This window comes from Podarcis tiliguerta (assembly GCF_965153285.1).
Source record: "Podarcis tiliguerta genome assembly, chromosome: 17".
Taxonomy (NCBI): domain Eukaryota; kingdom Metazoa; phylum Chordata; class Lepidosauria; order Squamata; family Lacertidae; genus Podarcis; species Podarcis tiliguerta.
The window spans coordinates 11,605,654-11,629,262 of NC_139550.1; the positions used below are offsets into that span (position 1 = coordinate 11,605,654).

Sequence of the window (23,609 nt, forward strand, 5' to 3'; positions counted from 1 at the left end):
TAACCCAGAAATATTACCTCGGGTTAAGAACTTTGCTTCAGGATGAGAACAGAAATCGTGCTCCGGTGGCGCGGTGGCAGCAGGAAGCCCCATTAGCTAAAGTGGTGCTTCAGGTTAAGAACAGTTTCAGGTTAAGAATGGACCTCTGGGACGATTTAAGTACTTAACCCAAGGTACTACTGTTATGTGAAACTGTTAACAGCATGTAAGATATGTCCTTAGTGCCAAGTGGTTTAAGGAAACACACGAACGTTCTACATAATTGAGTTAGCTTCTGCTAGGGATCCTAGGACAATTTGCACCTTATGAACAATTGATTTGAAATACCTCGAAGCAACAAAGGACTGATTTCCCCCCATGGATTGTCCTAATGTATCACACCAAGTTATCATTTTCTCAATATTTTGCTGGGATTTTAGTTATATGAATGGACTGCCCATCCTATTTAGAGGGCATGTTTATGGAGACAGGGTGTTGCTTGCAGACGGGATGAAAGTGTTAATTTCACACATATATTCCAGGGCATTGCTAAATTTCTTTCTGTAAGTATGATCTGTTCTAGTTCCCCACCTGTTTCAAAGAAAGTCATGCCAGTGATTTCATTCTAAATTAACTTTTAATAAGCTTTCATATTTCAGTGTAGTACAAAATGGAGATGCATCTTGGGGAGGGGGAAAGGTTTTTCATTGCAGCATTTTTCATATAACTGATTGATAATTTCTCATTTAGAAAAATTGGCACTTTTTATTATTATGCATATAGCCGTGATAACTTCAGCAATATATACAAACTAATCTTTTGGCACATATACATACAGGTATTTTACAGATAATAAATAAGAACATTTAAAGCCTAGTTTTATTTTCTCACATATAAAATACTTCGCCATTTGGTGATCAAATGCTGTTGATATTTATATTTGATTTTGCCTTGAAATGTGCAATTCATAATACATTTATAGATACCGAACCCTCACTTTTCAGGAATTTGAAAATGGAAGTATGAAATTTCGTCAGGAAGAAACACTGCCTCATCTTTATAGATCTCCTTCAATACTTAGTTATCAAACTCAAAATTATCATGCCTACACCATAGCTCATCAGGGCATAGAAATCATTTTTGAGCCAGCTAAACTATTATAAATTCTTTTTTAAAAAGAATGTTCTTGAAGGATGCAGTTTCTGTTGTGTTAGACTGGGATATGTGCGTCCTGGACCACAGTTTTGTCACCACACACAGGATTTTGGTAACAATTTATTTGTGACATGTTTTTGCTCAAACAATGAATATCAAATGTCAGATAGCCCCTTGGAACAAGAGATAGAAGGTCAGTACATATATATTTCCAGGTATGCTTTTTCAGGTATCCTCATAAAACAGCAGCTTTTTGTTTTAACTGAGTTATTGGCTACAAAACTGAAATGACTACTAAAATATTTTGAGCATTCTAGTAAATACTTCTTAAGACCCCTTTGTTGTATAGCTTGTCCATGTGTCCATGACTTTCTGATTCAAAGGGTGAAATGCTTGTGCATAATCTGAAAGTGTGCATATTCTAAAAGTGTGCAATACTGCTTTTTGTTAAAACCTGCATGATTTCAGACAAACACTGTTATTCAAGCTTCTGCAGTTCTTCATATTGCTGAGCAACAAAAGAGGTTCCATCCCCAAATTTAAGAATACCAGCAACAAAGAGGTGTTTGTCCTTTATCCTAGTCCTAGGAACAATGATTGCAGCTGTAACAATTGCTCAAGACTAGGAGTTGTCAAATTGAAATAACGGAAATAAGTGTTCCTGCAATCTTTTAACAAACTGTTACTCCTTTTTACTAATTGCTTGGTACAGTGCCAGAGAGTGCATATGTTTTTAGACAGATGCACTGCATTCTTGTTTAAAAAAATGAAGACAGGACATTAAAAAGAATTATCCTATTTAAAAAGTAAGTGTTCAATAAGTAATACCTAAGTGTACATAAGTGCTGACCAACTGCAGAGACTTCACCCTGCAGTCTTTCAGTCATGCTCAGGGTTGGAGGAGAAATGTATATAACAGGAATATGTTAAGTGAGAACTCTATCTATTGCCCTCCCCCTTCAAGTGAAATTATTGCATTTCAGTCAAAGGATGCAACACTGAATGAATGACCTGAATGGAAATTGTCCAGCAAAATGTCCAAGTGATCATTAAAAAAACCTATAAAAATACAAACTCATCAGTTGAAATAGCTAGCCTTTCAATAAATAGTTTTGGGGTTTTTTTTACACACAGTACATTATAAAAAAGTGAGAAACTGTAACAAGGTGGTGTGACAATTATGGTAGTTTGCTCTCAATGCAATGTGAGAGGCTTCTTTAAAAAAGAACAGTTGGCTAATGTGCGCTCTTTTGCATACTGAGATAAAACAAAAATACTCTGACCCAGAGAAGGGCATCCCCATATTTTAAAGTAGGCCTCTGCACGCATATCATTCGCTGGATCGGGAATACAGTGAATATTTGAATCCTCGTTGAAAATGTTGTCTATTGCACTGCATTCATTTCAGTTGGGTGTGCGTTCAACTGGGCAACCCCAACCGTATTCTGGTGCAACCAGTCTAGAGCCTGGGTTGGGCGAGAGTCTCTTAGAGCAACGAAGAAAGTAGACAGCATTGCAGAAGACCGATAAATATTTCAATGGGTTCAGCCCCCGAACAGCCAACATATTGGCTCTTTCCCTGAATGGAACTTCTTCACCCACTTGCTACTCTCCGAGGAACTCAAGCGCCGATATTTATTTCGTGACTTGACCTGGTCTCTAAAAAGAAAACAATGGGGTGGCAAAGAAAGAGGAACATGAGATCCATGGGCACAGCAGGATTGAACTTGGGGAGGGAACTGCTGACAGAAGGCAGAAGAGGGGGCAGTTAAAATAGCTTGTCGGCATGAGCCCACCAGGGTTCAGTATTGTGGGATGTGAAACACAAGAGCAGTCAAGTACAACATCCCTAGAGTGGACATAAAAGCAGATGTCTGGACCAGACAGTCGGAACTTCCTGTTTCTCCTAGGCTGGGACAGACTTCCTCTGCATGTGACTAGAGTTAGGTGTGACCTCACCTGCAAAGGTAACCAAAGAGTAGGACTGGTCAGCCATCTCTCTCTCTCTGTGACCACATTCGTCTTGGCTTCCAGCCAAGAGAGGACAAAGGAGCTGTCTCCTTATGGGATCGTTTCCAGGTGTATATTACTTTTGTAACTTAGGTCTGCCTTCTGGGATCCATTTGTGAACAAGTAAACTCTTTTTATACTTTTATAGAAGACTGTGTCATGTCTATCTTTTTGTGAGGGACTAAATGGGGAATTACCAAGGAAACGTATTTTAGAGGCTTTAGCGAGCCTGAGCAAACGCATCCGCTGTGCAAGTTTAAAAAGGGGAATGTTACTCAGCTAAATTGTAGAACTTGTTAACACAAGTTGGAAAGGGTATCATCAAACAATATATCCTCTCCTGCATCCCTGAACATTCCCCGCAAGTATTTGGTGGTTTGTGCTTTTTTTCCCCTCTCCCTCAGAATGCAGAGCATATGTTTGAATTATATCCCATGGGAGGATGCCTGCACACAATCAGAGAGAAGCGTTATGTTTGACTTTCTCTACAATGCCCTAGCAGATTACGTACAGAACGAGGAGAACCCTGCAGTATGTGCGGTCAGTGGACTAGGGGGGTCTAGTCTAGCCCCTTAAATGTTCTTTTGGCACCTCCTTCCCAAAGCCCAGGAAGCTTCTACCTGGCTTAGGTAGAGGGACACGTTGCTCCAATGGGTCCAAGAGCCCTCCTTCCACCTTCCCAAAGCCAGGTAGCTTTGGGAAAGAGGCAGCAGAGCTCCAGCACCCTGTCAGAGGCCTGGCACCTCCTTCCCAAACCCCAGAAAGATTCTGCCCAGCTTAGGGAGGGAGGCACGATGCTCACACACACACCAACCCAATCATTCTCAAGGTGGCACGTCTGGCCCTAACTGGCCCCCTGTCACTGAGGTGCAGTCTAGCAAGAGTGCATCACCTGATTTTGCTTATAATGGAACTCGGCTCTTAATCACTGTTTAGGAAGAGCAGGCATGGGTTGGATTTTACAGTGATCTGTGTGGTGGGGTGGAACTGCTGTACTCAAGATACTAACCTTGCTAACTAACAATGCCTCTGCTGCAGCTTGCCTGAATCAGACTGAGATGGGGCAGGGCAGTGATGACGTAAGGGCTGTGAGGGTGCACTGGCAGAAGTGCTGGATCATGTCTACCACTGTTCCTGTGCAGTTCCAAACCCGCCACTGCCCTGCCCCACCCACTGTGAGAAAGGTGGTGGCAACTCATCACTCATGACCGAGTTCTCAGTGATACAGCTACAAAGTTCTTACCATGAATCGTGATCAATGGAGTTTTTTCCAAGGCATCTCACGAATTCCACAGCTCCACCTCCTTTTTTGAGGTAAGAGAATCCATCGCGAGAGCAGAACACCAACCTGCAGAGTACACAGAATATTACCATAGCTCTTTCCCGAAACAGCTATTAATACACCATCCTAAATGTGTTATCTCTTGTTATTTAATCTGTTTCTTACACTGGAAAAGTCTTCCGAAAAGCGGCATTTTATAACTGAGGCGGAGGGAGATAGAAGAAATAAAGTAACATGTTAACCTATGATGAAATTACATGGCACTTTCAATTATTCCAGAGAAGCAAGTTCTGCTTACAAACCACAAAGATTTTGCAGCATGGCCCTGGTCCATATTTTGTAAAATATTTAATACTGCAAGCCTCCATTGTATAGTACAGAGCGGAGTATTACAACTATATACTCCCACTAAAGTCTGATCTTTAGCAGAAGACTAAATTAGAAAAACACAGGTGGGGGGGATGTGTTGCTTGCTGATTATCCTATTGACACTGTCAGCAAACATATATGGTAAAACTTTTACTGGACCATACCACAGCATTTCCTCCTTGCTTGATGCACAATGTATTGATGATTCCTTGCACTCTACAGGACAGGAAGCCCACCTCTATGCTCTCTCTGGGAGTTTGACTATATGGAACTACCTTATATCAAGACAGTCCATTGGCTAATCGAGCTCAATATTGTCTATTCTGATTGGGAGAGTCTCTAAAGCAGGGGTTAGCAAACTTTTTCAGCAGGGGGCTGGTCTACTGTCCCTCAGACCTTGTGGGGGGGGGCAGGCTATATTTTGGAGAAAGAAATGAACAAATTCCTATGCCCCACAAATAACCCAGAAATGCATTTTAAATAAAAGCACACATTCTACTCATGTAAAAACATGCTGATTCCTGGATCATCCGTGGGCCGGATTTAGAAGGCAACTGGGCCAGATCCAGCCCCAGTGCCTTAGTTTGCCAACCCATGGTCTAAAGTGTCCAGAGAGTGCCAAGTATTCCACTCACTGAATGGTCTGTCCCTCTCCATCCTCCAGCATCCCCAAAGAAGCTTATCACAAGAGTCAGAGGACCCTCAAACAATGTGGGATATGGTGTGGCAGGCTGCTGGTGGTGAGGGGAGTCAGTCTCCCTTGCATGAGAAGAACTGCCTTTTGCTTACATGGTGCACCTTATGGTGCCAAGGTCTCTCTCAACTCTGCTAGTAGAGATGTTTTAACTCAAGTCTGGTGGATCCATAGAACTCCAACATTGCTAGACTATAAATCCCATGTTCCCTGACCATGGGCCATGCTGGAGGGCCACAGGTTCGCCAGCCCTGCCTGAACACATCTGGGTTTCCCATCGACAGAAAATTTCAGCACACCACTTTCACAGAGAATGAATAGATGACAACTAGTCCTAGATGAAAGCAAAATGCACTGCAAGGTAAATCACACACACACACACACACACACACACAGCACAATCCATTCTCTTACTTTTTCTGGGTTTCCCCAGCTTTGACTCTGACTTTTTGGATGCCAAACTCAGGAGTACCCCACCAATCGGCCCAGTCGAGAAATGAGCCTTTCTCCCACTGGATTTTGACAATGAGCAAGTCCCCAATGTCAACTTCTGTGTATATCAGGAACGAATGGGTTTTGTTTGTGGAGATCTCAGGCCTGTTAAAAAAGAAAATCTATGTTTAGGCAATACTTCTCTGAAACCTTGTAAGAATTCAGTTATCTGAAAATGCAGTTGTTTCTTAAATGAGGAAACATGGAAAAGACTAAGGTGCTGGCTCATAGGACATAGCACATATCGTATCAAACACGTATAGGAGCAAAGATGTGCCACTAAATTATCAGTTCTACCCACTATGTCAATCCTTATTGTAGCATCCACACAGGCACACTAGAGAGAGTGTGGGACAGTGGCTTGCAACAGAACAAGCTGAGACAACTCAAAACAAGAGCAAGAAGTAGAGACAGAACCCATTGTTCAAAACCATTACAGTGGTACCTCAGGTTAAGAACTTAATTCGTTCTGGAGGTCTGTTCTGAACCTGAAACTGTTCTTAACCTGAAGCACCACTTTAGCTAATGGGGCCTCCTGCTGCTGCCAGAGCTCGATTTCTGTTCTCATCCTGAAGCAAAGTTCTTAACCCGAGGTAATATTTCTGGGTTAGCGGAGTCTGTAACCTGAAGCGTCTGTAACCTGAAGTGTCTGTAAGCCAAGGTACTACTGTATTAGACTACGTCTGCCCACAGAATCTCACATGGAAGAAGGAAGTTCAGATTTAATTTTAAATCTCTGGTGGACTTAGGTGCCACTAACTGCCTCGTGACTGTAATCTTTGTACACAAAGATACGATTAGAGGAACTCGGCAATAAAAATTCAGTTATCTATGTGATTAAGTAACAAGACATAAGGGCATAAAAATACAGCACCTACTGAAACTGAACTCTTCATTTTATTTTATTTTAAAGTGTATGGGTGGAGATCTGCATACACAAAGAACAACACATATGACTTCTACTCATAGCTTTATCATTTACACAACACAACTCCTAAGCAATTTGAAGCTTTTGACATACCTGGTCAATTGAGTCCCATAATACAGAAAGAGGCAAAGTGATTTTACTCTCTGCCCTGCATAGCTGCTTAGCTTTTTAACTATTTCTCAAACTGGATGGCTGCCTTTGTATGCGGAATTGTTTTGAGGTGTGTGTTTGGACTCAGGCAGACTACAAGATACAGACTGAGAAGCAAGCCTCTGCATGACTGATTGATTATAGAGTCTCTGCTTAGCTCTGTGTGTCTGTCTGTATGTCCATACATTTAACATTTTTCTACTACCCAAAATAAATGCAGTTGTTTGTCAATACTCACAGTGAAATTGCAATATTCTCACTTTCATCCTTCGTGCCATAGAAAGAGAGACGGAACTGCTGGTCTTTCTTGGTTGTATTCACCTTTGCGAAAAAATGGATCTTGACTTGGTAATGATAGACTAAGCAACAAAAAAGAGAGACAAAAGCAACAGATGAAAAACCTAAATTCAATTCTTTTTAATTATTTTGAGTTAGAAGCCACTTTTATTCAAGCATATCAATACTTCTGCATCCAAGTCACAAAGTCAGTTTTATAAGATTTATTCACCATCAGTTAGGAAAAGATCATAAAATCCATTGATTATCACCTTCTGTATCATGTGATGGAAAGGTGCGGTATAAATTTAACAAATAAATCAATTTATACCCAATCATAAAATTTTATCTGATTATCTCATATCTGCAAACAATGCTGTTTTTTTTGTTTTGTTTTTTTTGCATTGTGACTGGATTCTCGACAATAATGGAATGAATTAACAATGTCAATCAGTCAATTTATTGTACATAGCCAAAGGCCTTTACAATGTACAGCTGAGGGAAAGGTAAAGCTTTCCTCTGAAATTGCATGACATACCCTATAAAAGTCTACAGCATAGAAAGTTTACAGCATAAAATTTTAAAATTAGAGAGCATTAACATGTCTGGAACGGAGCTTCTTAGCTGCCAGAACAAATTTGGCTACCAGGTGTGTCATCTGTAGTTCTTTATCAGAGTTCGACTGCCACTTCCTAGGGGGATTGGCCCTATATTGTATACAGTGGGGGCAAATTAGCAGGTAGCACATGATATCCTCAACCTGATTGCATCCATAAATGCATTTACGTTCCATATTGGGAATTCACAGGTATCTCCCCTCTAAGTATGCTGAGGGCATCTGTTGAAACCTTAGTTCAACAAATGCCCTACTCAGTTGTGGGAAAGTCAGTGTCTCAAGGTCTTGAATGGTTGATCTTAATTTCTAAGGTCTTGTGAACTCAGGGCCAAATATTTCCCCATTTGGAGATTTTAAGCCCTAAACTTTTTGTGACACTTTTGCACCCAGCCACTTGTTTTTAGTTGCTCTAACCAGAAGAGCTTAGCAGGAATATGGCCCCCAGAGGCATTTAATCTGTGCCAGTATCTGAGGTAGGCTAGATTGATTCCAGCTGTTATCAAGGGGAGACCCAACGCATCCTGCTTCTCTCCTCACTCAGGAAAGGGAGGCATGATTAATGTGGAAGGTTCCTGCACAAGAATAAGTAGTACCTATGCAAGAGAACTACCAGGCTTTTCCATCATTCTCTTTAAATTACTTATATTCACACACAAAAACTCCAGAGATCAGAATAGAGAAAGTCACCACTTTTACCTTTGTAAGGCATTTGACTTCGAGTCTTCAGATACATCTTGGTGCCCCGCTTGCTTCTTACTCTGTTGGCTTTGTAGCCCAAGTTGTTGCAGCGGTTCTTTCTGCAGCTCAAGCAGAGCCCTTTGTCAAATGCTTCTTTTGAGTTGCAGCGATAGGCCATGATTGGTTTCTCCTCGTACAAGAGGGAATCGATGAAGAGGTGAATGGAGCGTTCATGGGAGCATTTCAGCAGCTGATCTGCGTCTTTAAGGAAAAGGAAGCCATTATGTTATGGATGCACAGCTTACAGATGCATGCCCTTTGTTAAACAACATATACAATATATGCAGGCGCAGTAAATGGCCTCCGGTTTTGACTTTATGGAGGCTAAAATCAGCAAGTTTCAATGACGCAGATCCTCCCCCCCCCCGAAAAGTTTCTCCTAGCTGCTGCTTTCTCAGTGCGACTCCTCCCACCCTCAGTTTAGTCTCATCAGTCATCTCCCTCCAATAAGGAAGGAGACACACACAGTGCATCCAATCAGTGGAGAATCCATTCTGGGGGCCTTGAAGCTTGAACTGTTATGGGGGCCAGTTTGTAACCAGGAACAAGGTCTGGGTAACCAATTGTTATCTTCTTCAATGGGGTTCTTCACAACAACCTTTAAAACATCTGTGCTACTGACCCTCAAACTTTGGGATTGTTGAAATACACACAACAAAAAATGAAATCAATTTGAGTTATGAGTCTCAAACCGCGTCTTCCTTAAGTAGACTATAGTAGCTTCTGGGGGCCCTGAAGCTTTTAAGCTTCAATAGCTTCATAGTAGATCCCGCTCTGCATCCCATAATGCTGAAAAGTTCTGTAACCAATTCGGCTGCATGATAATGTCATTCTGGTCTAACCAAAGTCAAGTCAAATGAAGTCAATGCAAACGAGCAAAAACTTTTAGACAAAGTGTTACAGTGTGGAGATGATTTTGGCACTTCTGAAAATGCCATTGAAGAAATGTGATTTTTCTGCTCAGTTCCAGTGTAAGGATTTTCACTATAGATAAGAAATAACCACTGTAATAGGGACGAGCATGAAGATTAATTCTAACATATATATGATATAGGTTAAATACTATCACCTTGAAGCCTATAGTTGATTAAGCTATCATAAATTTAAAGAGTGTTTCTGACACATTTTAGAATGATGCATTCTATGACACTGTTGATTGTATTTTACTTGTAAAATATTGTGGGTCAAGTCCCCATTTGCAGTGGATATGCGGGACCTAGCCATCCAACATAAAAATAAGCAGCTCTCTAATGCATAACACCTCTGGAGAATATTGAGTGTTGTCTTAACCATTCATCCACTGCACCTCTTGAATTCCCCAGCTGAGAATTGATAATGTGATTGGGAAACTTAAAAAAATAAAAATCTAGCTAAACTTGGAATAAGCGTGAATTCAAACAAGAAAAAGTATAAAATTAATGGATGTTTCTGCGAAGGATCTGAAAAAAGGGAAGCAAGTTTTCAGAATAATTTAATGTTCAGTAGCACATATGAACACAATTAACCACTAGCTTTCGGTCACATTTATGCCTTTATTAACAACCAGACTTGAAAACTCACCTTGAAGTCCTCCTTCTGCAATCAGGAGCAGGGCTTGCGCGACGTTGCAACCAGGTTGGAAGATACCTCCATTAGGGTAGATATCAACATGCCCAACAGGTTTCTGTATTCCAATGCTGCGATCTGGGGACCCCCTTGTGAAAGTGTGCAAGACATCTACAAAGACAGCATCATCTGGGGAAAGGCGTACGGATGCCTCAGCATATTCAAAGTTAGGGCCAGCAGGATCTAAACCTTAGGAGGGAAGAAAAGTTTTAGAAATCCCTGTAAGTACAATGCTTTTGTACAGCACATTGTCTAAAACAAAGCTTCCCATGTTGGTGATACCCTTTTTTAAAGACATACATCATTTTGTAATACAGTAATTCAGTTTTGCTAGCAAACCAGAAGTTAAACTAACCCCTTTGCAGCCGCAGGAGGAGTGCAGGGAGTGTTCACCTGACACACCTACACACTGCAGCCGGCACACTAACATGTCGCAACACACAATTTGGAAAACTCTGGTCTAAAAGAATGAATTTTAGTGATAGAGTTCCATAGGCTGGATTCCCCTAACCTTGCATTCTAGCAAGGTCTCCCGCTAGCACAACGGGCCTTTGCCCCCTCTCTTTCCGCAAATTCACTCTAGAGGATTGGAAGAACCCGAGTGGGAGGACAGGGGAGATTTGTTTTGTCAGGAAAGTAGAAATACTTGTACCAATGGATTGGTGTAACATTGAATTCCTCCCCATCTCTCATTCAGCTCAATGGCAAAATTCCCACGGATATAAATAGCTCTCAACTGCACCTACCCTGTGGAATGCCCTCCCATCAGACACACAGCCCTGTTAGGAAAGATTTTAATATTTGATGTTTTATTCTGTTTTTAATCTGTTGGGAGCTGCCCAGAATGACTGGAGAAACCTAGCCAAATGGGCGGGGTATAATAAATGATAATGATGATGATGATGATGATGATGATGATAGAAACAGAATCCTATAACTATTAGCACTACTTCCCATTTCAGAAAGGTTGTAAAGCCTTTATGTAACATTTTAATGACCCTTTGCTGGTTTTGTTCTGAGGATAATTCATTTTGTAACGTGGAAGGAACCACAGCATTCAACCATTCTTTTTTTAACTCAACGGCATCAATATTTGCTTACCAGTAATTCTGTTAATCTTGTTAGTGGTCAGACTCCCAGCAATGCCAGCAACATGGGCACCAAGGCTGTATCCCAGCAAATGGACTTTGTTCAGTGAGTAACTGAATTGCTCCTATGAAAAAAATTATATTAAAAAGATTAAGCTCTAAATCTACAGTTTTTATCTTGCTTGACACTGAACAGCCGATGGACTGATTTGTGACAGGGGCCAGCCTGGCACTTGGGCTGCCCCCAGACTACACACACACTCCCAAGTCATGCGCAGTGCTGCTTTGCACCTTCATTAAGTGCTTTTGCCTGCCTGGAATGGGTCCTTGAACTCTGACCATGCCTCTTGCCTGCTTGGATGGAGGCTGGAGAACAGTGTGTCTGTGTGTGTGTGTGTGTGTGTGTGTGTGCGCGCGTGCAGATACCAACCTACAGTACAAAGGTAAAGTTCACATTGACTGCTATGCCCACTTTTGCTTCCGGTGCTTCCCAGCACAGGAATGAGGCTCCCAGAAGGTTGTCCACACAAGAACATGGCCCTCACCTCTGATTTAGACCAAAAATACTACAGCAGGAAGACTACCACAAACCCACTCAACGCGCTAGAGCAGGGTACAACTCCCATCATCCCTAGCTAGCAAGACCAGTGGTTAGGGATAATGGGAGTTGTAGTCCAAAAACAGCTGGAGACCCAAGGCTGGGGGACACTGCACCGGAGCATGGCTACTATTCATGTATCCAGGAGACTAAGAGACAATCTACGCATGAAAAAAGGACAAAGAGGTGTGATCCTTGCCAAAGTGTACCACTTCGAGCGGCAGCTCGGATTCTCAGATGTTCTTCCATATAAAAAACCCCTGGACAGAAATCCAATAGGACGGAAAGAAGGTTCTCCAGTCTGGCCTTCTACCCAGTATGTAATAGTCTATATGCAGAACGTTCCCTCTATTGGGAGAATATTTAAACATGTAATTGCCCCACCTGCAGCCCCATGTGGCACACTTCAACAAGAAATGTATCGGTAGATTTTGCTGACTGCATAGGTAAAGGTAAAGGGACCCCTGACCATTAGGTCCAGTCGTGTTCTGGGGTTGCGGCGCTCATCTCGCTTTATTGGCCGAGGGAGCCAGTGTACAGCTTCCGGGTCATGTGGCCAGCATGACTAAGCCGCTTCTGGCGAACCAGAGCAGCACACAGAAACACTGTTTACCTGGGTTGGCAGGAGCAGGGACCGAGCAACGGGAGCTCACCCCGTCGCGGGGATTCGAACCGCCAACCTTCTGATCGGCAAGTCCTAGGCTCTGTGGTTTAACCCACAGCTAGTACATATTCTACACCTTTAACCTTCCTTGAATGTATTATGCACTAAAATGGAATGCAACTGCTTACCTCCAGCCAGTCAACAAACTTGGCAACATCTTCTCCCACCTCCTTAGTGTAGGCAGCAGAATCTGGATAATGTAAACTGGATCGAGACAGCCAATCGACGACAATAACATTTGAATGGGGTTCCCTTTGATACAGAGCCTTTACCAGCTTGGGGACCCAGCTCTCGTACATGCCAATCACCTGCAAGACAGGAATAGAAACCACATTATTCTGTCTCAAGCTGTCATAGGAAGCCCCGAACCAAAGAAGCAGTGTATGAACACACAAGATTAACACAATTTTCAAAGGTTTCCAGTGTGGGAACCTAAAAGGAAAGCATGCTTGATTAGGGAATTATATCACAGCAGCATCTAAGGTATATTTTAGGGGGATGGGAATTACCGAGGACAGATTTCAGCAGTATTAGTATAGTAAGTAAATAAGCTTTACTGTACAAGCCAAATGCCATGACAAAACCATAGAAAAGAAATATATATATAGCTGTAAAGGTAAAGGGACCCCTGACCATTAGGTCCAGTCGTGACCGACTCTGGGGTTGCAGCGCTCATCTCGCTTTATTGGCCAAGGGAGCTGGCGTACAGCTTCTAGGTCATGTGGTCAGCATGCCTAAGCCGCTTCTGGTGAACCAGAGCAGCGCACGGAAACGCCATTTACCTTCCCACCGGAGCGGTACCTATTTATCTACTTGCACTTTGAGGTGCTTTCGAACTGCTAGGTTGGCAGGAGCAGGGACTGAGCAACAGGAGCTCACCCCGTCATGGGGATTCGAACCACTGACCTTCTGATTGGCAAGCCCTAGGCTCTGTGGTTTAACCCACAGCGCCACCCGCATCCCATATATAGCTGTGTATGTATATAAACAGCCACTGCCTGAACCATCAAAATCATAGAATGCAGATGCATACCTAGACTGGGGACTCCACACAGAATACACAATTTTCCAATTTAGACCTATTATTAGTATAGTGAACACACCCAAAATTCCCTGTCACAAGATGTGGTGATCAGCTGTAGCCTAGATGGCTTTAAATAAGAATATAAAACTCTGCTTGTCTAGTCCAGCGTCCTGTTCTGACAATTGCCAACCTGTTCTCTCACTGCCTGTGCAAAGTCTGCAAGCGAGACCTGAGCACAAGGTCTGCCCACCTGCCATTCCCAGCAACTGTCATTCGGAGGCATGTGGAGGCAATGGAATGGAGGCAGAACATGAAAATCTACCTAAACAGAACTGGACACATTTACCAAGGATAAGTCTACTATTCACCATGAAAGCTAAATGGAAACTCAAGGCAATATGTCCCTTGAACACCAGGTGCTGGAGTCAAACAAGAATAATGCCCTTGTCTTAATGCTCTGCTTGTGTAAGGAACAGGGCTGGGACTAGGAGCCTTCAGTTCCATATGGGGCCCTGACAAGTGATGCAGCTTAGAACATCTTCCCAGCAATGAAGTCTTCTCAAGCTCTGGGTGGCCCTGCCTTATTGGGCCCTCCTGAATCAGAAAGCCTTCCCTGTTTGGGCTGAGACACTATCTGAATAGTTAGGTCTTTCAACAGTCGTGTGTTTCTTCTGTGCCTGACCTTGCCCCTCTGTGCCAGACCTTGCCTCTCTGGCTCTTGAACCACCTCTGACAGCTGCCTACAGCTCACCCTTGACAGCTTCTTGGATTCCAGAAGTATCTGGCTGGCCAATGGTGGAAACAGAATGGTGGACTAGACCAGTGTTTCCCAACCTTGGGTCTCCAGCTGTTTTGGGACTACAATTCCTATCATCCCTTACCACTGGTCTTGCTAGCCAGGGATGATGGGAGTTGTAGTCCCCAAAACAGCTGGAGAACCAAGTTTGAGAAACCCTGCACTAGACCGGCCCTTGCTTTCTCATTGAACTCTGCTGCTCTTATTTTGCTAAAGCTTATGATACAGCTATTTTTAAGCTTAATATTGTATTTGCTGCAAATTACTTATAAACACACAAAGTGTATTTCTAAGAACAAGTCTAAAGACTTTTTAACAGTAAATGGAGCTCAGAAGGCTATCTGCCACCCAGAAATGTGACAACTATTTGAAGTCTTCAAACAAAAACATCTTGAAGGTCCCAGGCCACAGAGAGGTTAGGCTGGCCTCAACTAGAGCCAGGGCTTTTTCGGCTGGGGCTCCGATCTGGTGGAACGCTCTGTCACAAGAGACTAGGGCCCTGTGGGACTTGACATCTTTCTGCAGGGCCTGCAAGACAGCTGTTCCACCAGGCCTTTGGTCAGGGCACAGCCTGACTCCCTCCTTTGGCAATCTTCACAGAACTCTAGCCCAATGGTTGACATCAATTTGATTTGAATTAATTTTATAATGAAATGATTTTAGAATGTTGTACTATTTTATTGTTGTTAGCCGCCCTGAGCCTGGCTTTGGCTGGGAAGGGCGGGATATAAATAAAATTTTTTATTATTATTAAGTAGTATAGCATATGAGAATGATACAGAAAATTCGCTGATAGACTATATTCAAACCGCTCTGAATCAGAAAGCAACTGTGAAGCATCAGGAGAACTGCAACCCCTCTTACCGTCCATCCATGTATAACCACAAAGGTTTTACTGGTATGATTGAAGCTGCACTGCGCTACACTGGTTTCCTGGCCAGGAACTATGAGGCAGGTGTCTTCATCAGGTTTCCCAGGTGTCCTTAAAGAAAATTTGCTCTCGATGCTGCTGAAGTCCCACTTTTTGTCCGTAGTGCTCCCTAATGTGAGAACAAAACATGAAAACGTTAAAACGACTTAAAAGAAAAGGAATGCCAGCAAATAATGTGATCGTTCTGCATTGCACACACAGCCTGTGTGGCCATAGTTCTCTTGAAGAGTCTTCCTTGAGGATGGTATGGAGGGTGGTGGACCACTGTCCCCTGCCCATCCTAGGATGCTGGCAAGACCAATGCCCACAGCTACCATTGCTTTAGCAACTGTATTAGCCGCTACAGAGGCAGATGGGCCACCCTGTTTCTGATCCCTAGCTACGATGGAATGCATCAGCATGTAAATCATTTGCTGCACAAAGAAAACGCATACCATTATAATTTAAAACTTTATCACATTACCAATGGTTTTTTTCTTAGCTCAGCCTTGTAAGTTGATTCACAAACATCAGTAACCTGTCTGCATGTGTGTGTACACAGCACAGTTCACAAAACACAGTTTATAAAAGCTTTCCTGGCTTGTGTGCCTGGCTATCTATAAACCCTACCGTCAAATATTTTACTTTACTTGAATCAAGACATTTAGACTTCACTAGCAGCTTCCATCTTGCTCTTTAACAAAAGGGGCAGACAATATATTTTGCAGTGAAGGTTGCTTAATTTTAACATTAAGCATGGTCTAATCTCAGTTCTTTGCTGAATAGGCAGCTCTTGATCTGCTTCTACCTATCAAATATTTATTCACCTTTTCATAACATAGCAAATGTTGGTACTACAGCTGCCTTGTTTATCTAACTGTGTATTCAATTCGTTGTTTCACATAAGAGTTTCACAATGTTCTGGGAACGTATTTGTGGAGTGCTGTTCAGAACTAGCAAAGGAAATGACGAAACCACAGCGTCTAATATATGTGTACAAGTACAACAGAGATTTGGATTAGGCTGAGATTTTATTTTCTGTGACCCTTACAAAAACTACCATTCTATTAAATGTATTCTAGGATGTATATACACAAAAATATTGAACTGACAGGTTTTCCCACTGAAATCACGAATGTTGAGCTGGAATTTATTAATTAATTTATTATTATTATTATTATTATTATTATTATTATTATTATAGCACCCTACACCTGGAGGTCTCAGGGTGATTCAGCCCATCATATCCAAGCAGTCTAATGGTCCCTCTAACAGATATGTGTTTAATACCCGAACCTAAGCTCTAGGTGAAGAAATGCCAGCATTTTCAAAGGGTGTTTTCCCATTTAAAAGTTAAGCATGCGTATATTTGCAAAATGAGTCCAGCGCTATATTCCTTGGGTTGAAATCAGTAGGACTTTTGTCTCACTGGCTTCTGTGCATTGGTGCCAGGAAGGCTAAAAGGTGTGTGTAGTGGAAGGGAAGTAAAGGAAGCAATTAAACTCATTTATTTTTGTGGAAATTATTCTCAGACTTTGGAATCTGTGACTCTTTGGCTCCCCTGCTTCTGAAGGAAAATATTTTAGTATGGCTGGGATCACACATACCATATTGTGCATTTATTAGAACTAAATGTTAGAATGATTCCCACCCCCCATTTGTTTATTTTACATAATGCCTTTCAACCTGCTAGGACTCACTGCCATCTTCAGGGAGCTCCCTTTCAAGAGAAATACATTTTATTCTTCAGTCCTAGGTGAAGAATTTTGGTTCAGGCAGGCATTCCCAGGTTTATGCTGTTTAATGGTACAGGGTTTCTTTTTTTTATGCTGACTAGTGCTAGTTCATATTACCGCTTATGATATTTTATGGCAGCTTTCGCACCTCATTGTTGTCAGTCTCAAGTACTACTCACAGTAGCCTTGCAAAACAAATGCATTGTCTCCTCAACCTATTGCCAGTTCCTAAGTACATCTTTAGGTTTATCAGATTGCTAAATAAATATTCATTTTACCCACTAAGAAAAGGAAATTCATAGCTGAGTAGGTCTTAAGCTAAGTTAAAACAAACTCTTTGCTGCTCCATTAAGTGATGAATCGACAGACTTCTGGATGGAATAAAAAGAGCCTTCAACTATACAGAATGCATACAGGAAACCCCGTAATAGACTTCTTGTTCCAAACAGGAACACAAAGAAGAACACCCTGTCTGTATTTTATTTACACCTTTGCATTTCTTTATTTAGCTACTCTACAACTCCAGCAAGTTCATATAATTTCATAAACACAAAACCTTTACCAGTTTATACCTAGCAAGACATCTTGGCATGAAAAGCCAAGCTTATTTCATTTGAATTACTGCCTGCCAGCTAAGTATACATAGCATACACATTAATCTGTAACTGCCTTTATGCAGTATATGACTGTTATTAAGATTTCTACAGTGCCTTTGAAGAGCTCAAATAAATATGAACTGTCTAGACCGACTAACAGTCTATACACCCTAGAACAGAGCTTTAGAAACTGAGTCGCGACACATTAGTGTGTCAGCTGCAGTGTGCAGGTGTGTTGCATGAATGCTCCCCGCGCTACTCCCGGGGCTGGTGGAAAGGGGTTAGTTTAACCTCTGGTTTTCTAGTAAAACTGAATTACAGTACTGTGTTGCGAAATGATGCATGTCTAAAAAGTGTGTCACCCACAAGAGAAGTTCAGAAAGCTCTGCCCTAGAATCAGAGAATTTGCCAAGCAAGTTAAGTTTAGTGTGAATGTTTTTCCTACTTCTGAAGTACAATTACTTATAGTAGGAATGCTAGTAACCATCAAAAGCAGGATCAACCACCAAAAGCAGAATGCAACACTAACACATCACTTGTATTAGAATTATTATTTTATTGCTGACGCTGTTATTAATCCCAGGAGAGAAGCTTCATTAGCCACCAAAAATGAAAAGAAGGCTGCTAGTTTAAAATCAGGGAAAGAGTATGCTCTATAAAACACTGCAACCACCATTCATATCAGCTGAGCACAGGAGAGCATTTATTGAACTTTGTGCACAAAACTGTTGCAATTTACATGAGCAACAATACTCAAAATTTGCAACTACTGTATCAGCATTTACAGAAACAGTGTATTCTGAAAACAACTGCTACAGATAAGAAGCTGGCAATTCAGCTGTTAACTGACATCAATGTTATGTTAAATTATTGGTCACAAACTTTCTATAATTCTACAATTCACAATAAAATGAAGCTTTGCCAAGTTCCTTTCAAGTAATTATTTTCCCTGTTATGGAAATAGGGAAAATATGTATTAAATAAGCTACATTATTAACTTAACTTCCTGCAGTGTAACTCACTGACTTTATGATCTAACACGCTAGGAAGTACACAAAAAAGATGCTGTGATCGATGGCTGGCAAGTGGTATGTTGTAAACAGCTTCACTGATTAGGAACAAAAGCCCACCGACTGACACCCGATGGTGAACTAGAGGCCAAGCCTAATCTTTGAGAAATGGGTGTTTAACTTGATTGCAAGTGAGGTATTTTGCAAGGGGGATTAAGAATATCTTTGGGGGTTTTCCTGCTTGACTAAATAGTTCTCCTTGTCATTCTTTTCATTTTCTGCATTTTAGCTATGTATGCTTTCAGAGCATAGCACAGAACGTTTCAAGCTGATGATGTGTGGTCCTGTTCTGCCCAGTTTAGACTGGTGGCCTAAACTTTTGCTGGTGAAGTACACAGGACTTAACAGTACAGTGGTACCTCAGTTTAAGAACAGTCCAGTTTAAGAACTATTTGGTTTACAATCTCCTCAAAACTGGAAACAGTTTGAGAACTTTACCTCGGTCTAAGAAGGGAATCTGAGTGGTGGAAGGGCACCGGCAATGGGAGACCTCGTTAGGGAAAGCGAGCCTCAGTTTAAGAATTGTTTTGGTTTAAGAACGGACTTCCGGAACTGATTAAGTTCATAAACAGAGGCATGACCAAATGTCTGCTGCCCAAAAAGCCCTCTAGATCTACAATGCTGGTCTGTTATGCTGGTCTCCCAGCTGGCAGTGGTAAAACACAGGTATGCTTGCACTGCGTTTGAATCCATTGTAGTAACTTCTGGAATGGAACTGCCACCTTACACATACAAAATAAATGTGAATGGTTCCCCCCCCCCCACACACACACACAAATATAAATAAAGAAGCCTGAGCAGGACACGCATGCTAGTGTTATTCACAGAGCAGCATGAGACAGAAACTCTGAAAGAATCCACATGCGCTCAAAATATTGCCCACTTCACATGCCATGGTAAGTCAGAATTTGGTTTGTCATTACCATGCAAACATGCTGTCTCCCAGAGGAGAATTTCCCTCTGTTTTGTTCCTTCTCAGGCTTATTATGCCAGTATGGCACAGCAACTAAGCCAAGGTTTGGTTTTGTGTGTTGTGTGAACCCAGGATCATGGTTAAAGGATCTCCTTCTTCACTACAACCTGTTAAGCAAGCAAGCGAACTGTGAAATGAACCTTGACTTCAGAATATGTGAAGCTAGGGAAGGCAGAACTTGCTGTTTCTACCCATCACAAATCTGTTAAAAGCACATTAGTCCTGCCATTTTGCTCATGCAGCCATAAGAGTGGAATAATGCAACATATGAAAATTGGAATGTGGTCACAAGGTGACTAATCTGTAATATGTAGGCCTGAATACTGAACACTACCTTACCAGATGGTAACTTGTTACCTACAGTTGTGAAAGGTGCTTTTAAAAAGCAATGAATAGGTGCTTTTTCTGCCCAAGCAACTTTGGACTTTCAACAACTCTAGCAACTCCGACTAAGGCTTTTAAATAATAATAATAATAATAATAACAATAATAATAATAACAACAACAACAACAATAACAACAATGTCTTCAAGGAGCCCAATGGGGTGGTGGTAGTCAGCGAAAGTACTTTACTAGGAGCATATATACCAGAAAACAAGGGCTACATCTTGCAGACAGAAAACATGCAGTGTGCACAGTGTGATTAGAGAAGCCCTTTGGTAACACTTTGCCAAGTTTTGTGTGGGTTGTGTGAGAGGCGGAAAGGAGAATTTTAGCCACTGTCCATCTATCTCCCTTGAACTGCAAACCTAGTGTATGGCCAGTCTCTCTTCCATCCATTCAGCTTTCTTCCCGGCTCTCTAAGGGTTGCATCTGGAGATTGGGTGTGTGTGGCTATATTGACATCCAATGGGCACAAGAACATGCGCCTGCATGAGGATTAGACGACTGACTTCCAACGCACCCTGTGGAGACCAAAACACCCGCGAAACAGCGCTTTTCCCTTCCCTTCCCTCTCTGGTTACTACACAACTTTCCACAGGCACTTCCTCCCCCCTCCCTCCCTCCCTCCCTTGAGTGGCGCTTTCATCCTCCAGGGAGCATCCCAGCCAGGCTTTCCCCGGCACGGAAGCTGGAGCCGAGGCGGCAGCCGCTCTCCCTCCGCACGATCCCTCCCTCCTTCCCTGCCTGCACCGGCTCCCAGCAGCCCTTGAACCAGGGTGACCTTGGCCCACGTTCCAGGCATTCCTGGGCTCGCGAGCGGAGGAGTTACTAGCGGTCACCAGCAGCAGCCGTCAGCCGGCGGGCCCCTTCCCCGCCCAGCACACTCCTCCGGAGCGCGCGGGTGCCGGAGGAGAGCCGCCCTGCCCACTCCTGACGCGGCGGCGGCGGCGCTGACACGAGGAAGGGCGGCGGGCAGCAACAAGGAAGCGCGCAAAAGCAGCCCAGGGGCGGGAAGGAAGCTCGCGCCTCGCAGCGTGCGCGCCCCGAGCCACGGAACCTGCGCCTCCCCGACGCGCACGCCGAGCCCCACAAACCCTTCGCCTCAGCGCGCCTTTCCTTTTCGGCTCAAGTTCCGCAGGGCGTCGAGCTGCGGCGCACGCCTTCCCAAACTTCTTTATGTATCCTAAACCGCCGCCGCCGCCACTCCCATTCCTTTCGCCCTTCCAATCTGGGGTCGTCTTCTTCCCCTCTCTCTCCCTTCCGCGGCGCCTCACATTTCCCCGCCAATACGCACAAAACTGCCGCGCAATGGTCCAACCGGCAGGCCCTTCTCTTAAGGGCGCCTCATCACCGAGAAGCCCTAGCGGGCGGGGCAGGTTCACCACCAAACGGCACACCTGCTTCTTCCACAGTCTCAGGCAAAAGCTTAAGTCGCCTCATTCCGCTAGCGCCGGACGCGTGGCTGGATTGCTTGCGGAAACGCGGACTGTGCCACAAGCCCATACAGGGTCCTCCGCGTTTCTGCGCATACCTTTCCCAGGTATGAACTTCTCCGAACACCCCCCCTCCCCACTTGGCACCGTCCCGGGATACCGGAGGCGCCCAGGCACTCAAACTTGGGAGCCAAGTCCCCTGACGTCGGCGCGCATTACTTCCCGAGTGAGCTCTCCCTGTCAGCCGCCCTTCCAAGAATTGGCGCCCGCTTCTGACTGACCAGCGGCTTATCCTCGCGCTCCAGACGTCCGCTTGTCCTCCTCCCGCCCTCTCTGCCCCTCAGCCGCCTCCAAGGGTTCCCTTCCACTCCGCCCGCGCGACGCGTCTACCTGCTACTACTGCTCGCACTCCCGCCACCCCAAAGCCAGCGCGGGCGCAGCGCGACGCTCCTTCTCTCCCGCCAACTCCAGCCAGGTTCGCTTCGCAGAGCGCTCGCTGGTCGCGTGGCCGCCTCGCTCTCTGGGCTGCGAGCGGGCGCACTTACTTGGGACCGAGGTGGTGCTGGTGGCGGAGGCGGCGTTGCTGCTGCTCGGGGCGCCGGGCTGGGAGGCGAGAGCAACGAGGCACAGGGCTGCCAGCAGCGCGCGCCTGTCCATCGCTCCGGAGACCGGGGTAGCAGAGGCCGGGGTAGAAGCTCCGCGAGCGCAAGGTGGCGGGCGGCGTCCGTGCGGGAAAGTTTCCCCTCAACTTGTGCCGTGCGAAGGCGGGGAGGTTTCGGAGGGCGCCCTCGGAATGGCACGAAGGCAAGATACTCGCACTTGCCCCCCACCCCGCCCAAGCCGGCGCTTTATAGAAATATGCAAATGAAGCTCGGCACCTATTGGTTCGAGGAGGGGAGGAGGGGCCCGACCCCTTGGCTGCGCGAAGCGCGCGAGGCAGGCTCCGCTCAAACAGTTCTGCAAGGCTCGCTTCCTTTTGGCGCAGCTGGAGTTGCTCGGAGCCGAGAAGGCAGTGGGCGGAGGAATGCCTTGCAAGCCCCAAACTTAAAGGACGAGGGGCTGCAAATGCGCGGAAGGAAGCCACTGGGGAATTGAATTAAGACGCTCAAGTGTCTCCCCGTCCCCGAAGTCGCGACGTGGATATAGGAAAATCCTCGCTAAATCAGACCTGATGGGGGAGATTCATGAGCGGGACCAGACGGACTGGTATCGCCTCCCCAAAGCTACCATACTCTCATCAACACCTAAGCATGCCAAAGTGGAATCCCACTGTGTTCAGGCCAGGGGAACATCTGTCTGGGGGAGTTTTGCGCAGGGTTGCAGCCTTAGTCCCGCAAAGGTGGGGCGGGGCAGATGCAATACCTGCATGGATCGGACTCACACTGCACATGACAGAAGTTAGGAGCAAGGATTTCTAATGCAGTCCCAACCAGTGGCGTAGCGTGGGGGGTGCAGGGGGGCCGGCTGCACCGGCCGCAACATGGGGGGGGGCACGCTTGCACTCGCAGCTCTCTGCCCCTACCTGGCTCACTCTCTCTCTCTCTCTCACTGCAGTGCTGGCTGTGCAAATCCAATCCGAGCTGCAGGGTCACCGCCCACTGTGGAGGGGGGGGGGGTGCCAGGCATGCGGTGTGGTGTGGAGAGAGAGCGAGGGACTATCTAGAGTAGGGACAGTGCAGCGGGGGGGGGGGCGCAAATTACTTGCCTTGCCCCGGGTGCTGACAACCCACGCAACGCCACTGGTCCCAACTGCTAACTAATACGAAAATGAGCCCCCCACCCCACCCCAGCACCCTCTGCTGAAATGAAGAAAAATGGAGATGAATTTTCTAGAACACGGTTTTTGTTAAGAAAGGGACAGGAGATCTCTTTTCTGTTCTGGTACTTCAGTCAAATTATGGAGCTCAGAATTCTGTAAATGTGCATCTTGAAATCTGCCCACTTATCTTCGACTTAAATGACTTTTTAAAATGCTTGCTTGCTTTGTTATCAGCAGTCAGCCAGACCACAACCTCGGACAGAAAACTTGCATTTAGGTAGAAC

At 44.4% G+C, this 23,609-nt stretch overlaps 1 protein-coding gene across 3 annotated transcripts; it reads right to left on the reverse strand.

The window, feature by feature from the left end:
• Positions 1 to 597: 597 nt before the first annotated feature.
• LPL (lipoprotein lipase) lies at positions 598 to 22,584 on the reverse strand. Of its 3 annotated transcripts, none has more exons than XR_014506317.1 (10): positions 22,112 to 22,240; positions 15,329 to 15,504; positions 12,773 to 12,952; positions 11,396 to 11,507; positions 10,250 to 10,483; positions 8,648 to 8,890; positions 7,298 to 7,418; positions 5,904 to 6,086; positions 3,888 to 4,492; positions 598 to 3,735 (listed from the first exon to the last, which is right to left on the reverse strand). XR_014506317.1 is itself a non-coding variant. In XM_083420244.1 (10 exons), coding segments are annotated over exons 1-10 (1,467 nt in total). In that variant the 5' UTR covers positions 22,224 to 22,584; the 3' UTR covers positions 598 to 2,792. The 3 variants fall into 3 exon arrangements, 1 of the variants encoding a protein (XP_083276370.1); XR_014506318.1 differs by lacking the exon at positions 22,112 to 22,240 and adding an exon at positions 20,499 to 20,651; XM_083420244.1 differs by having other exon boundaries at positions 598 to 2,793; positions 4,388 to 4,492; positions 22,112 to 22,584.
• Positions 22,585 to 23,609: the final 1,025 nt, after the last annotated feature.

Excerpts from the sequence above, each read along its gene's own strand:
- LPL (XM_083420244.1), bottom strand. The coding sequence starts at position 22,223 with ATGGACAGGCGCGCGCTGCTGGCAGCCCTGTGCCTCGTTGCTCTCGCC. Across the intron at positions 12,953-15,328 it reads TGGTTATACATGGATGGACG|GTGATTGGCATGTACGAGAG; the intron begins GTAAGAGGGGTT and ends CCTGTCTTGCAG. Across the intron at positions 11,508-12,772 it reads AGTTTGTTGACTGGCTGGAG|GAGCAATTCAGTTACTCACT; the intron begins GTAAGCAGTTGC and ends TTTTTTTCATAG.